Below are 17,438 nucleotides of genomic sequence, written 5' to 3'. Positions count from 1 at the left end.
TTTAGTGGATATTGCGCTATATAAAAGCTCATTTTTTTCAACCTCCATATTGCCAGTTAGTTATATAACATTATATTATTTACCTTTGTCAGCAGTAAAAAGTAAGACTGGACTCCAATTCACATTCGATATTAAAATCCACATGAAATACATCGGCTAATCAAAATGATGATACAATCCTTTTTGTACCATTATTTTTGTTATCATTTCAATAAAAACCACAAAACATACAACCATTCAATTTGTACAGCTGGGTGCCGTATGATAATAGCGCCTCGTCTCTCAACACACCGAGTAATGAGTTGAGAAAAACAACACATCGGAGATGGAACTAGCCTATCTATCTACACACGAACTCACGCAGTAGCTACAAAGTACAAGACGGCCAAGCCAAAGAACCAGCACACCTTTGCTTTACCTATCGAGCAAGCACGTGGAACCGAACCGGTAAGCGATTGTGTTCTCCTCCACCTACAATAAACATAATGAAGCAACGAGAAGGAAACACCTGAGGAGAAGGAGAAGTAGATAGAGGAGGTAATAGAGGAAGAGTAATGTTATAGTCAGAGTTATAGCATCTCAATGTAGGAAGAGAAAAGGTATACATATTATGGTCGGTTTGGGTCTATCTGGTCAGGGTCAGAAGTCAGAAGATTATTTATTAATAGTTTTCGGTTACGGTTCAGTCATAGCTATACTCCGTCGATGCCTGACAGCCGAAACAATCAGTTCCTCAGATTCTGATCACTTAATTTGTGACTCACCGCGTCGATCGAAAAACAAAAGAAAACAACATTTAAAAAAAACAACAAAACAAAACAAAACATTTTTTTTTTAAAAAAGCAAAAGAACAAAAAAAAAAATTTTAATACCCCCCCCCCCCCCCCAGTCCCTACGTAGCAACAAACAACAATAACAAAACAAAAAACAACAAAACAAAACAAAAAGACCAACAACCAAAAGCGCAAACAAAACAAACCAAATACAACCACCCTCGCCCCCCCCCCCCCCCCCACCCCAAAAAAACCAACAACAAGAGACCTCCACGAACCCCCCCCCCCCCCCCCCCCCCCCTCCGAATAAAACGACAATATTCAAACTACAAAAAGTGAAATTTCCTAATTCTGTTTATTTTCACTGTAAATTCTCGTTTTTTTTTTTTTTCATCCGGGTATGTTGACATGATACCTTGGAAAAGTTTAAACAGTCCACATGAGGACTAACAATGAATAGGTTACAGATGGCATCAAAAGGTGGTAAGACTTTTTAAGTAGCCGGTTGTATAGGCACATTCTTATGGTTACGGGATGTAAAAGAGCGAGGATTGATGATCGCTATAGATAGTATGAAGTTGACGTCACTCAGGTCTTTGTTATTGTTTTTTACCACCCACATTTATGAGTATTTCTCAGTAAACTGTATTAATCAGACTATATAAATAAACGTTCAAGGTTACACAGTTTTGTGTGTTGGTCCGTTATACTTCCGGATGGCAATGTTGTGAGCTTCTTAGCCAAGTGCACACTATCTATAGATAGTTCAAAGATGACGTCACTCAGGTCTTTGTTATTGTTTTTTGCCATCCGCGTTTATGAGTAATGCTCACTGAACTGTTTTAACCTGACTATAAACATTCATGGATACACACAGTTTTTGTGTGTTGGTCCGTTTCACTTCCGGATGGCAATGTTATGAGCTTCTAAGCCAAGCGCACACTATCTCTGGATAGTTTGAAGTTGACGTCACTCAGGTTTTTGTTATTGCTTTTTGCCATTAGCGTTTATGAGTAATTCTCACTAAACTGTATTAACCAGACTATAAACGTTTAAGGTTACACATAGTTTGTGTGTTGGTCCGTTATAGATAGAATGCGCTTGGCCAAGGAGTTCACAACATTGCCATCCGGAAGTATAACGGACCAACACACAAACTGTGTGTAGCCATGAACTTTTATAGTCTGGTTAATACAGTTTAGTGAGAACAACTCACAAACGCGGATGGCAAAAACAATAACAAAGGCCTGAGTGACGTCATCTGCATACTATCTATACTTTCGGATGGCAAAGTTGTGAGCTTCTTAGCCAAGTGCACATTATCTATATTGACTACCAGCATTTATTTAGGCTAGAAAAGATGATGCCATATATATTCTGAAACCAGAAGATCAGTTGCACAAGGGAAACTGGTTTCAGACTTCCAAGTTGAAACCAGTATTTATTTGACATCACCCTATCGTTCCCTAAAGATAGTATGCGCTTGGCTAAGAAGCTCATAACATTGCCATCCGGAAGTATAACGGACCAACACACAAAAATGTGTGTATCCATGAACGTTTATAGTCGGGTTAATACAGTTCAGTGAGCATTACTCATAAACGCGGATGGCAAAAAACAATAACAAAGACCTGAGTGACGTCATTTTCGAACTTTTTATAGATAGAATGAAGTTGACGTCATTCGGGTCTTTGTTATTGTTTTTTACAATCCATGTTTATACGCTTCAACAGTCGTAACGTCACTTCCCTCGTAATGACGCATATTTACTTAGTAACTGGTTCTCAATTATCGGAACAACGGCGGACGCCCTTATGAAATACTTCTCCGTCGAGCATAAAAGTGTATCCAGAGGAGAAAAACATTATAAATCTGATCATGTTTTGACTTTTACATATTCTGATCACATGACGACATGTGAAAAAGTTCTAGCCAGCATGAAGAATAAAAAGTGCCGATTTTCTTTGTTTAAAACCAAGCTGCTGGTTGCTGGACGGACGTGACATCAGACTATTGAATCCTATTGAAGCCAGTATTTTGACATCACAATATCGTTCCCAATAGATAGTTCGAAGATGACGTCACTCAGGTCTTTGTTATTGTTTTTTGCCATCCGCGTTTGCGAGTAATTCTCACTGAACTGTATTAACCAGACTATAAACGTTCATGGATACACACAGTTTTGTGTGTTGGTCCATTATACTTCCGGATGGCAATGTTATGAGCTTCTTAGCCAAGCGCATACTATCTATTGCTGGAGAAATTGGATTGACCCCAAGCTAGCAAATATTTCTGTCTCCATACATCATCACCATAACACTAAAGTATGGAATGATAAGCATGAATGAGCTATTCCTCACAATAGATAGTATTCGCTTGGCTACGAAACTCACAACATTGCCACCCAGAAGTATAACGGACCAACACACAAAACTATGTGTAACATGAGCTTACATAGTCTGTTTAATACATTTAAGTGAGAATTACTCATAAACGTGGATGGCAAAAAAAACAAAAAAACAATAACAATCATATTATAATAATGGTATCATCCTATCAAGCTTGTAATGGTGTGGACCAATTGAATTATCTTCAGCCAAAATCGTTTATTTTAAAAATAAAACAAGCTTTTATATAGAGCAATATCCATTAATGTGCTTAACTCACTCAATCCTGGAGATTTTTGCGACTTTTCAACATTGGAAAAATATGTATTAAAAATGAGCATGTACGTACATAGATAGTTTTATTCAACTATCATTATCTTGTAATAATTAAGAACATTAGCTTTGTTACTCAGAAGAATGTAATAAATGGGTACGGGATAAAAAGTAACCTCGGGTATATTACGGATATTCGTTGTTAGGGTTGAGTGAGTTAAAGGATATCGCATGGGGTCTCGATGCAACACCTAACACGAAGGACGAGACATGATGCCAGGAAGGTACAATTATATTTTTAACGCTGTTATTGGTCAGGTACTCATTTAAAACCTGAGTGTGGTGAGAAAATGTGATAAAGAGTGTTTTCTTAGGATTCAACTTTGTGCCGTAAAACTACACTTACCAAGGGCAGCTGCTGGGCTACATATGTATAGATAGTATGCGCTTGGCTAAGAAGCTCAAAACATTGTCATCCGGAAGTATAACGGAACCAACACACAAAACTGTGTGTATCCATGAATGTTTATAGATAGAATGCACTTGGCCAAGAAGTTCACAACATTGCCATCCGGAAGTATAACGGACCAACGCACAAACTATGTGTAACCATGAACTTTTATAGTCTGGTTAATACAGTTTAGTGAGAACAACTCACAAACGCGGATGGCAAAAACAATAACAAAGGCCTGAGTGACGTCATCTGCATACTATCTATAGATAGTTCGAAGATGACGTCACTCAGGTCTTTGTTATTGTTTTTTGCCATCCGCGTTTATGAGTAATGCTCACTGAACTGTATTAACCTGACTAAAAACGTTAATGGATACACACAGATTTGTGTGTTGATCCGTTATACTTCCGGATGGCAATGTTATGAGCTTCTTAGCCAAGCGCATACTATCAATAGTTTGAGCATTCACACGTCTTCAATCAACATACACTGTTGAAAATTACGTCAATTATCGTATAGATAGAATGCGCTTGGCCAAGGAGTTCAAAACATTTCCATCCGGAAGTATAACGGACCAACACACAAACTCTGTGTAACCATGAACTTTTATAGTCTGGTTAATACAGTTTAGTGAGAACAACTCACAAACGCGGATGGCAAAAACAATAACAAAGGCCTGAGTGACGTCATCTGCATACTATCTATAGGGCGATCTAGTTAATTGAAACTAGTCGAATAAACATTTACGTGTTTTATTTTTGACTCGAAATTTTAAAATAAAGTATAGATAGGACGAAGATGGCGTCACTCTGGTCTTTGTTATTGTTTTTTGCCATCCATGTTTATGAGTAATTCTCACTTAACTGTATTAACCAGACTATAAAATTTCATGGTTACACATAGTTGTGTGTGTTGGTCAGTTATACTTCCGGATGGCAATGTTGTGAGTTTCTTAGCCAATAGCATACTATCTATTGCTGGAGAAATTGGATTGACTCCAAGCTTGCAATAATTTCTGTCTCCATACATCATCACCATATGGAATGATAAGCATGAGCTATTCTTCCCATTAGATGGTATGTGTTTGGCTAAAAAAAAACTCACATTGCCACCCGGAAGTAAAACGGACCAATACTATGGGTAACCATGAACTTTTATAGTCTGTTTAATAGATAGTATGCGCTTGGCTAAGAAGCTCATAACATTGCCATCCGGAAGTATACGGACCAACACACAAAGCTGTGTGTATCCATGAACGTTTATAGTCAGGTTAATACAGTTCAGTGAGCATTACTCATAAACGCGGATGGCAAAAAACAATAACAAAGACGTGATTGACGTCATCTTCATTCTATCTATACATTTAAGCAAGAATCGGGTTCAACATTCGCGACGTCACTTCCCTCGTAATGACGCATAGTAACTTAGTAACTGGTTCTAAACTATCAGAACAATGGCGGACGCGCTTATGAAATATTTCTCCGACGAACATAAAAGTGTATCCAGATGAGAAAAACAATATAAATCTGATCATGTTCCAAATTCTATACCCTCTAATCACATGACATGTGAAAACGTTCTAGACAGTATGAAGAATAAAAATTACCGATTTTCTTTGTTTAGAACCAAGCTGCTGGATGCTAGGCGGATGTGGCATCAGACTATTGAATCCTATTAGGTCCGAGATATCGAACATAGCCATAGTTATGGACAAGTCTGCTACAACTCATAAGATTACGTCACAAAAAATGTGCCAATGATCACCAAAGGAAAGCCAACACCAAAGTGGCTGTCTAAAAACAATAACAAAGAGCTGAATGATGTCAATTTCGTTCCTATAGAATAATTAGTTCTCACTAAATTATATAATAATAATAATAATAATAATAAATGGCATTTATATAGCGCTTTACCCCGTTGTCACAGGCTCTAAGCGCTTTACAGTGATTTAAAACAAAACATATTACAGTGAGACAAGTGTGAAGGAAACGTGATACGAATTCAATTTAACAACAACAAAATATGAAAATAATAATGCAACATTATGACGTAAAAAGATAAAACTTTAAGCGAGATTTGAACGTTGTCAACGAATCCGAGCATCTCACGTGTGACGGGAGAGAGTTCCAAAAATGGGGGGCCGAAAATTGAAAAGACTGTTCACCTATTTTACGCAATGGCTTAGGTTTGACAAGGATTGATTGGTCATTGCTTGACCTCAAGTTTCTATTGGGGACATATATGTTTAGAAGGTCTTTAATATAGGAGGGACTGTTCGTGCTTAGGGATTTGTAGACAACAGTACAAATCTTATAGGCAACTCTTTTTTCAACAGGAAGCCAATGTAACTCACGGAGAAGAAGAGTTGCTGACGGGTATTTTTTGTTATTGCGTACAATGAGCCTGGCTGCGTTATTTTGAGCAACCTGAAGTTTGCTAATTTTGTCTTTAGTTAAATTCGCCCAAAGGGAGTTACAATAGTCCAATTTAGATAAAACCAAGGAATTAATTAAAAGTTCTGTTATATGCTTCGGTATTAAATTACGAATTTTGCTTATTTTTTTCATTTCTATGTACATAGATTGTATGGTGTTATTCACGTGGCTTGTCATGGAAAGATCTTTATCAATGATGACGCCAAGGTTTTTTGCTTTATTTGAAAATTCTATTGTGCTATTTCCGAGAGTAATTAGTGATTTATTTGCCTGTTTAAGGATACTCGGTCTTCCACACATTAAAATCTCAGTTTTACTATCATTTAATTTTAACTTATTGTGGTACATCCAAGATTTAATCTCATTAAAACAGCTCGTAATTCGTTGTATTAAGAACTGTAAATTACTAAGGGGTGCGGAATCATATATTTGCGTATCATCTGCATAAAAATGATAACTCAGATTGAATCTGGATATCACACTAGAAAGGGGCTGCATATATACAGTAAAAAGGACAGGGCCAAGAACAGAGCCTTGTGGCACTCCAAAATTTAGTAAAACTTGTTCTGACTGAACACCATTCACCACGACAGTCTGCCATCGATCCTGTAAATATGATGTAAATCCATTTAAGGGCAATTCCTTTTATGCCGAACGTATTTTCTAGTCTTCTTAACAAAATGTCATGGTCAATGGTGTCAAAGGCAGCTGAAAGATCTAAAAGGCATAATACATTGATATTGTTAGCATCAGCATTACATAACAAGTCATTAAAGATTTTAAGAAGCGCCGTTTCAGTACTGTGTTGATGTTTGTAGGCTGACTGAAAGGGTTGTTCCAAACTGTTGTTCTTAAGATGAGATGTTAATTGTGTAAGAACTACCTTCTCCAAAAGTTTTGACAAAAAAGGTAAATTTGATACAGGACGATAATTGTTTAATATATGTGGTCCAGTGATGGTTTCTTCAGAAGTGGTTTGACGAGGGCACTTTTAAAGCACGATGGAACTTCGCCAGTCAGTATGGATGTATTTATGATTGATGTAATGGATGGTAATAATGTATCGATGGAGCTGGCCAAAAGCTGTGCTGGTAGGGGATCAAGGTCGCAGGATTTAATGGGGGCTTTTTTTATCAACTCGTTTATGAAACTAGGTGAAACTGGTTGGAACTTGTCTAAAGGGGTACCACAGAATGTATTTGTATCTATAAATGGTTCATGCCGATCTAGTTCTGAACGAATGTTATGGATTTTGTCTTTAAAAAAGTTGACAAATGTGTCTGACAAGTCTCTTTGATTGGTTGTAGATGGTAATGAAGTGCATCTTTCACGTCCAAGTAGATCATTGCAGATGTTAAATAATTGTTTACAAGATTTAGAAGTTTCAAATTTTGAAAGAAAATACGTGGTCTTTGCCTTTTTTATTGTTGTCTTCCAGGCACGAAATGTGCTCTTGAATATTTCACGATGAATCATGAGGCCTGATGTTTTCAGCAGTCTTTCTGCTCTCCGACACTTCGTTTTAGCTTCTTTAACGTCCGACGTATACCACGGAGCATACTTGCGGTTGGTGACGGTCCTTGTTTGGAATGGCGCATGTTTGTCAAGCGTTTCAATGAGACAACTATTCCACTGGTCTGGAGAAATAATTGAATTTTTAGTAAGTTTTGTTTCTAAATCGCCTCTGAAATTGTCCAAATTAATGCCTTTAATGTTTCTGGTTGATGTGGTGGTGGTTTCTTGGCATGGTTTTGAAACGTCAAGATTGAAAGAAATGAGGGAGTGGTCCGAAAAGGGGAGATAATCGACGGTGGCGTTGGTTTTTTGGAACTCTGAATTTTCTACAATTACCCAATCTAAAATATGACCAGCAGAGTGGGTTGGCGTTGTTACGATCTGGCACATGTTGTTCTCTGATAATGACTCGTGCAATTTGGCGGTGTCTGTGACGTTGTCGAAGTGAAAATTAAAGTCGCCGAGTATAATTGAATGGCCAGGACGCGTGTGTTGCAAAGTTAGCATCTCGTTGATTTCCTTCCTAACATCGGGTAATTTTATTTTATATAGATAGTATGCGCTTGGTTTGGGAGTTCACAACATTGCCATCCGGGGGGTATAACGGACCAACAAACAAAACTATGTGTAATCGTGATCTTTTATAGTCTGGATAATACAGTTTAGTGAGAATTACTCATAAACGCGGATGGCAAAAAACAATAACAAAGACCAGAGTGACGTCATCTTCGTTCTATCTATAAACATGGTTACGCATAGTTTTGAGTGTTGGCATGTTATAGATAGAATGCGCTTGGCCAAGGAGTTCACAACATTGCCATCCGGAAGTATAGCGGACCAACATACAAACTCTGTGTAACCATGAACTTTTGTAGTCTGGTTAATACAGTTTAGTGAGAACAACTCACAAACGCGGATGGCAAAAACAATAACAAAGGCCTGAGTGACGTCATCTGCATACTATCTATATACGACTGGGGGTGTTGTGAGTAATTCACCTAAAAACATGAAATCAATAGATAGACCTTTCTTCGTTTTGATGTTGTGCGTTTAGATAAACTATCCACAACATCCGCCAGCTATATATACCTTACCAATAGATAGTTCGAAGATGACGTCACTCAGGTCTTTGTTATTGTTTTTTTGCCATCCGCGTTTATGAGTAATGCTCACTGAACTGTATTAACCTGACTAAAAACGTTCAAGGAAACACACCGTTTTGTGTGTTGGTCCGTTATACTTCCGGATGGCAATGTTATGAGCTTCTCAGCCAAGCGCATACTATCTATACACAAAACTATAAATAACTTTGAGCGTTTTTTGTCTGAATTCAATCGTTCAACCAGTTGTTTCCTCGAGTACCAATAACGGTAACTCACTAGGCTGTGCACTGGCTTTAAAATAGCATTTAAATACTTGTCATTGTGTCAGGTTAAAAGTTAACGAAGGCTGTAACGGATCGACTCACATAATGTTGTGAACTATAGATAGTGTGCACTTGGCTAAAAAGCTCACAACATATCCATCCGGAAATCTTACGGACCAACACACAAAACTATGTGTGACCTTGAACGTTTATAGTCTGGATAAAACAGTTTAGTGAGAACTACTCATAAACGGGGAATGCAAAAAACACTAACAAAGACCCGAGTGACGTCAACTTCATTCTATCTATAGAGGTCTATTAACCACGTAACTGCCGTACTCTGGAAAAAACATGTATTTAAAAATTTGGCCAGAAAACTCGACCTTCAAATATCGATCGATTTAAACGACCCGCGCCTAGGCAAAAACTCTCATACTGGGACTTCGCAAACTCCCAGGTTTGATAGTTTATGCCAAAATGATGGTGATTGAAATCGATCGATATTAAATATTAAATTTTGAAGGACCAGTTTTCTGGCCAAATATTTAAATACATGCTTTTCCAGAATTTGGCAGATAACTGGGTAAAGATGTTAAGGACGAATCTGATCAGAAGCGTTTTGATATACTCTTCACAGTCGTAACGTCACTTCCTTCCTAATGACGCATGGTAACTTAGTAACACTGACTCTAAACTATCGGAACAATGGCGGACGCCCGTATGAAATATTTCTCCGGCGAGCATAAAAGCGTATCCAGAGGGGGGAAAAACATAAATTTGATCATGTTTTGACTTTTACACATTCTGATCACAAGGCATATGAAAAGTTCTAGCCAGCATGAAGAATAAAAAGTAATGATTTTCTTTGTTTAGAACCAAAAATTCAGACTACTGAATACAATTGGCGTGACCTACTTAATTATATATTTTTTTACATGTAACCCACTTCTTTCTGGCACTTTTCCCAAACGTGCGTGAAAATCTTGTGTGCGCAGCATCTCTCATCACCTTTTAAGTTAACCCTCTCCTTACCACCCAGAGCAAAATCGTCACATTTGTTACGATACAATATACATTTTGTCTTATTCAGATTTATTTTGTACAACACAAACTTTGAAAGAATGATCTTTGTTTGATTAATAGAACATAAAGTTGTTTTGTTGAGAGCTTTTTTGAGTTTAAATAACCAATGTTTCTGCTGGCTAAGCCTGCCATTTTGGGAAAATACTGAAAATGATCGGTAAGGGGAGAGTTAAACTGCATTCCTTGTTCAAATAATTCTCCCACAACTAGGCCACAATATTTCAAATTATCATCGCACTTACGACCGTGTACATTTAGCCGCTTTGTGTGAAATGGAAAGCTAGAATAATATGAAAACAAAGTCAAATTTTATGTGAATTTCTTTCCGTGGTGTTCATACAGGAGCACCCGGAAACGCTCATGCTAATTATACTAATGAACGAATGCATTGAAACTTGCGATCAACTTGATCATTTCTGTTCGGTTGTTTATTTTTTTCGTTTGAATAGTTTAGTTTTGTTTTGCCTTTTTACTTTTTTTCTTCCTCTGATTTGGGGGAAAGGTAGGTCGTTTGTTTTTCTCTCTGTTTTGCTTGTTTGTTTGTTTTCTTTTTGTTTGTTTTGCTGTTTTGTTTGGGGTTTGTTTTTGTCTTGTTGTTTCTTCTTTTTTTTTTTTTTTTTTTTTGGGGGGGGGGGGAGTGTTCTGTATTTAGATGTATTTATTGTTATTGGATTTTTATTTTGTTTATGTATGTATATGTCTGTATGCGCGCGCGTTTGTGTGTGTGTGTGTGTGTGTGTGTGTGTGTGTGTGTGTGTGTGTGTGTGTATTTATTTTTTGCTTTTTTTTTGTTTGTTGTTTTTGTTTTTTTTGGGTTTTTTTTTTTGTTTTGTATTTTTTTTGGGGGGGGGGGGGGGGGGGGGTTCTGTATCTTTTTCCTTTATTGTTTGCTTGTTTGTTTGATTTTTTTTTTAACTTTAGATCTTATTCCTGCACATTATTTTGTTTTCTTTTCTTTTCTATTTTAGTGTGCTGGGTTTTAACACTGCAAGGAATAATAATAATAATAATAATAATAATAATAATAATAATAATAAATAATAATAATAATAATAACAATAATAACAATATAATAATAATAATAATAATAATAATAATAATAATAATAATAATAATAATTATTATTATTATTATTATAATAATAATAATAATAATAATAATAATAATAATAATAATAATAATAATAATAATAATAATAATACTATGAAATAGTCTCTGTGTAAATACGTAAGACATTGCAATGGTCGGTACATACTGCAGCCCAGGTAGCTGGACAAAGAGCATGCAACTCATAATAACAACAATATAAGTACCTGATGCATGTGCAGGAATCATGTTATGATTTAACATTGGATATTGTGGTGTAGTCGTGAGAAACAAAGGCACGAGCATACAGTGAGAGCGAAGAAGGGGGGGGGGGGTTGGAGATACGGAGATAGAGGGAGGAAAAGGGAGATGAAGAGACGGGGGGACGGAGAGAGAGAGAGAGGAGGGGGGGGGGGAGGGAGAGAGAAAGAGGTGGAGGAAGGTAGAGAGCGGGAATGGAGATGGATAGGGAGATGTGACTCAATAAGAGAGAAAGAGAGGGAGGGGGTGTGGGAGAGAAGGGAAAGAAAGAGAGAGAGAGAGAGAGAGAGAGAGAGAGAGAGAGAGAGAGAGAGAGGAGGGGGGGGGAAGGGAGAGAGAAAGAGGTGGAGGAAGGTAGAGAGCGGGAATGGAGATGGATAGGGAGATGTGACTCAATAAGAGAGAGAGAAAGAGAGAGAGGGGGTGGGAGAGAGAAGGGAAAGAAAGAAAGAGAGAGAGAGAGAGAGAGAGAGAGAGAGAGAGAGAGAGAGAGAGAGAGAGACGGGATGGGGAGAAAGTGGGGGAGGGAGTTAAATATGATGTTGGCGGTAGATAGTTAATTTCAACAGATACGAGCAACTGCGTAATCTAAAATCTTAACACATCCTTTACTCTTTGTGCCTATTTCAAAACTGGTCCCATAAAAAAAGTAATATCTAACCATTTAATTGATTACGCAGTGTGTAAACTATGGAATGGGGAACGATCTATATTCAGGTTTTCGTTCAACCGAGTCATCGATCACGTGATTTTTTTTATTTATTTTTTTTTCCCGTCCAAGGTTTGGATATTTCCGAATAAAAGTAAACACACTGCCCTTTTATGAAAGTTGTAAAAAAAAACCCATAGGTTAAGCTGAACAAAATGACCTGCCGTGATATCAGATATTTCGAAAACTGTGATTTGTTTTTTTATGTAGGTCATCTTGAATACATTTTGCAATACGCTTCGACAGTCGCAACGTCATTTCCCTCGTAATGACGCATGGTAACTTAGTAACTGACTCTAAACTATCGGAACAGTGGCGGACGCCCTTATGAAATATTTCCCCAACGAGCATAAAAGCGTATCCAGAGTAAAAAGACATTATAAATCTGATCATGTTTTGACTTTTACACATTCTGAACACAAGACATATGAAAAGTTCTAGCCAGCATTAAGAATAAAAAGTACCGATTTTCTTTGTTTAGAACCACGATGGCTGCCGTTGCTGGGTGACGTGACATCAGACTATTTCAATTTGACCAATGACAAGAGTACGTGGAATTTTGTTTTAATCATAACCTCCGCAAGCCGGATATAATGGACCATCACACAAAACCATGTGTAACCTTAAACGTTTATAGACAGTATGCACTTGGCTAAGAAGCTCACAACTGTACCATCCGGAAGTATAACGGGCAACACACAAAAATATGTGTAACCTTGGACGTTTACAGTCTGGTTAATACAAGTTTCTTTTAGAATTACTCATAAACATCGAAAGCAAAAAAAACAATAACACAAAGACCTGAGTGACGTCATCTTCGAACTATCTATAGATAGTATGCAGATGACGTCACTCAGGCCTTTGTTATTGTTTTTGCCATCCGCGTTTGTGAGTTGTTCTCACTAAACTGTATTAACCAGACTATAAAAGTTCATGGTTACACAGAGTTTGTGTGTTGGTCCGTTATTCTTCCGGATGGCAATGTTGTGAACTCCTTGGCCAAGCGCATTCTATCTATAAACGTTCAAGATTACACATAATTTTGTGTTGGTACGGTATAGATAGAATGAAGTTGACGTCACTCGGGTCTTTGTTATTGTTTTTTTTTTTTTTTTTTTTTTTGCCATCCACGTTTATTAGTAATTCTCACTTATATGTATTAACCAGACCATAAACGTTTAAGGTCACTCATGGTTTTGTGTGTTGGTCCGTTATACTTCCAGATGGCAATGTTGTAAGCTTCTTAGCAAAGCGTATACTATTTATATCTGGCTGTAAACGTCCATCGTCTCAAAGGGGTATTATGTCTGGGTAAATAAGACTCTGAAAAGTGAATTCAGAATTGGATTCAATAGTCTGACGTCACGTCCCTCCATCAACCAGCAGCTTGGTTCAAAACAAAGATAATCGGTACTTTTTATTCGTCATGCTTGCTAGAACTTGTTTTTCTCCTCTGTATACGCTTTAAGGGTCGCCGGAGAAGCATTACATTAGGTCGTCCGCCATTGTTCTGGTAGTTTAGAACCAGTTACTAAGTTACTATGCGTCATTACGGGGGAAGGTCCTGGGTTCGAGCCTCACTCGGCGCATAGTTGGGTCCTTGCAGAAGGATCTTTACTCACATTCTCTCACCGTACTCAAGTGTAAAATGAATACCTGGCCGTTAACAGCGTTGCCTATGTCAAAAATTAATGTAATATCGCCTACCAGGCGTCAATTCTCGTTCTTTATGTCACGTGTTGCTGTTGGTAAACGCTTTGAGTACGTTTAGTGGATATTGCGCTATAGAAATGCTCTTCTTAAGAAATTGTATTTATTTTTGACCATGGACAATAATTCAACCCCAAAGTTTCATATGAGTGGCTAAAAATTCAATATTCAGCACCTAGTTCAGTCCTACATAATAAATCTTTGAGACAATGGGTCACATATTCTATCCACAGATCAAGATTTAAAAAAAGGTTTTGAACTCACATCGATAGCAGATTTGTAGGAGAAGATAGGCTCGTCACATCCGCTGTCCGGTTTCCGTTTCTTCGTGAGGATGAGTTTGTCAGCAAACAGGAATAGATGTCTGTCTTTCATTTTGCTGTCGAGAACTTCCCCTTCCCACACACAAAAGTCGTCCTGTTGATATAAATAAAATAGAGAAGTAATAGATAGAATGAAGTTGACGTCACTCGGGTCTTTGTTATTGTTTTTTGCCATCCGCGTTTATGAGTAATTTTCACCAACTGTATTAAACCAGACTATAAACGTTTAAGGTTACACGTAGTTTTTGTGTGTTGGTCCTTTATACTTCTGATGACAATGCTGACCTTCTTAGCCAAATGCATTAGGGTAGGGTGCGCTAAGTTAGACAGTAGAGTTAAGTTCGACACTTTTTGATGGGCTGCTTTCAACCCTGTTTTTCAACTAAATTTATGTTTTTGGACAATACTGGCATACTCCAGTTTGGACGATAACAGTCGTTTTATTTTTGCTGAGTTTACGAGTTGTTGGGTCGTTTGCTTTGTTGGTTGGGGTTATTTTGTGTTGTTTTTTGTGGGGGTTTTTGTTTCTTATTTTTTTTTGGGGGGGGGGGGGGGGGTGTAGGGGGGGGGGGGGTTATTTCGTCTTGTTTTTCGTTTCTTTGTTGTTGTTTTTCTGTTTGTTTGTTTTTTAGGTTTGGTTTCTTTTGTGTTGTTGTTTGTTTTGGTTTTTTTTTTTGGTTGTTGTTTTTTATTGGGGGGTTGATTTTGTTTTATTTTATTTTCTTTTGCTTTATGCCTTTGTATAGTTGGTTACAAAATGCTATCCAAGGTAGTTGATGTAATATATTTCACAATGTAAGCATGATGATATTGACATCTCTTTAACAATGAGAATATGAGACCTATTATTATGACTGGCTTAATTAATTAAGGAATCACTATTTTGCTGTTTTAATTGTAAGAATCATTTTTTTAAAAATCAAGAATCGTTTCCTACTAGCACCTTTTAATGAATGCCTTGTAAGCTGTCAGCTTATTTGGTTGGTCACAGATGTTTAAGTTCCCTTTAAAGAAGCCGAGAGTTAACTACTAACAATTTGCTCTCATTGGGGATTCTATGGATTGATCCAAAATAATATTAACTTAAATTGATACAATAATCTATATTTTTATCTATTTATTTATTTATTCCTCCGTTCACAAATCAAATTTGTTTCGTTTTAACTTAGCTAAAGACAATTAAAATGATTACCAAAAAAAACAAACTTACATGTCTCCACAGGTTGCCTAATTGGCTCGTGTCCCCTTCATATCCCTCAATCAAGGGAAGTAACTTGCTGGCGTTCACGGCTTTCTCAATGGCGATGAGCATAGCAATGGCGGCCTCAATTTCGGCACAGTTCTCTCCAGCCCTCACTGAGTAACGGAGAATATCCTAATCGGAAATAATTTTTAAAAAGATAATTAACTTCTGACTGGTACTTTTTAAACATTTGCTCTCAGCGTGGCTCAGCGGTGCGGTCTTTGATTCGTACCGGAAAGGTACCGAGTTCGATCACCCGCCGCTGCGCTGTGTGGCCTTGAGCAAGTCGCCTCCTAGCTCAATTTGCGGTATTGCACTGCGGCTGACACCTGGGTTATTCCAGCCTTCCCTTGGAATAGACCCTGGAGACAAATTTCCCCTATGGGATGAATAAAGGGAATTTTATTTTTTTATTTATTATTTATTTATTACCTATAAAATGTGTTACTAATGTGCAGCAAGGAGGTCTTGGGCACATACTACGACCTACATTATATATTTCGACGGTTTGAACCGGCGATTTGGCACCTAGAAGGTGTGCCATTATGATAAGAAATAACAAGAAATGAAGTGCCAGAAGACAATAGAGAATAAAAACTTCGCGTCTCGAACCCTCGACCTTACTGGTACGACAACTCCGCCCGGCCGGGGAGATCGTGACTCTACCGTATGAGCTATCCACGACCCCCCCCCCCCCCCCCCCCCCCCCCCCCCAACAAAAAAAAAGTCGCTTCAAACCGTAGTCTGGCTAGAGCCTTCTTTCCCCGACTTCTTGAGGTCACGGGTTCAACACACACACACCCCGCGAAGTAAGTTGGCCAGCATTCAAGCTTTCAGCTTAAAAGCCAATATTCTCTTAAGATGAGAGGGGATGTCACTTGGGATGTTAGATCTGGTGGATCTGATATTTTGCGATAGATAAGTCCATGAACAAGGCTGTTGGGTCCAGTCATACGACCTTAAAGCGTTACAAATATTCCCCCCCCCCCCCCCTCCCCCAATAATATTTTAAACGTAGAGGAAAAAACAAGTTGAGCTTTTATATAGAGCAATTTCCACTAAATGTGCTCAAAGCTCTTTACTAGGGTCCCCAGATAACAGCAACATTAATATTGTAGGACAAGACATGAAACGCCTGAAATGTGTTATTACAATTTTTACGACTGTTACAGGACATGTAATCATTTTACCCTGCGTGTGGTGAGATAATTTGGAGTAAAGAGCTGTTTCTCTAAGGACTCAACTTATTGTCAACAACAGCAGGACTCGAACCAGAGTCCTGCAGATTCGAAGGCGAGAGTCATATCACAAGGCCACGCTACTGCACACGTGTTACAAGTCGCTACTCGTTACCTCCTACCCCCCCCCCCCCCCCCCCCCCCCCCCCCCCACTGTTTTTTTTATTTTACAAAACAAAGCACTGATAGAAGAGGATATGATATGAAAATTACAAAATACCTTGAGAAGAACCTGGTACATCTTAAGTCTATCCAAAGGTTTGTTGAAGCGTCCCTGAATGTCTTCACCAGGGATGGATAACTTTTCGCCAAGGGTCTGATAGGTGACGAAAATATAATATGCTATTTTAAAGCAGCCAGAGCATCGTTAAGTGGTATAATCCATCATCATCATCATCATCATCATCATCATCATCATCATCATCATCATCATCATGGTCGTCGTCGTCGTTATAATCTTCTTTACCATCATCGTCATCATCATCATCATCATCAAACATCATCATCATCATCATCATCATCATCATCATCATCTTTACATCCACCAATATCATTTCAACATCAGCATTACCATTGTTAGAC

At 38.0% G+C, this 17,438-nt stretch overlaps 1 protein-coding gene across 2 annotated transcripts in view; it reads right to left on the bottom strand.

Annotated features, from left to right (window-relative positions):
* Positions 1 to 17,438, bottom strand: part of LOC144958557 (twitchin-like) — a 192,940-nt gene that overhangs the window by 122,475 nt on the left and 53,027 nt on the right. The window contains exons 18-20 of one of the 2 annotated variants that reach the window (XM_078890618.1): positions 17,077 to 17,172; positions 15,586 to 15,750; positions 14,317 to 14,469 (exon numbers count right to left, since the gene is read on the bottom strand). In XM_078890618.1, the coding sequence (XP_078746744.1) occupies positions 14,317 to 14,469; positions 15,586 to 15,750; positions 17,077 to 17,172 (414 nt within the window). Of the gene's footprint in view, positions 1 to 83; positions 436 to 14,316; positions 14,470 to 15,585; positions 15,751 to 17,076; positions 17,173 to 17,438 lie in introns of those variants that run through there. The other variant, XM_078890619.1, reaches the window with a different exon arrangement.

The sequence above is a fragment of the Berghia stephanieae genome, chromosome 13 (genome assembly GCF_034508935.2).
Source record: "Berghia stephanieae isolate SIO BIC M18660-M18661 chromosome 13, UCSD_Bste_1.3, whole genome shotgun sequence".
Lineage (NCBI taxonomy): Eukaryota > Metazoa > Mollusca > Gastropoda > Nudibranchia > Aeolidiidae > Berghia > Berghia stephanieae.
Note: the sequence above shows the minus strand (reverse complement) of the source record. Positions and strands in the feature narration are given on the sequence as shown.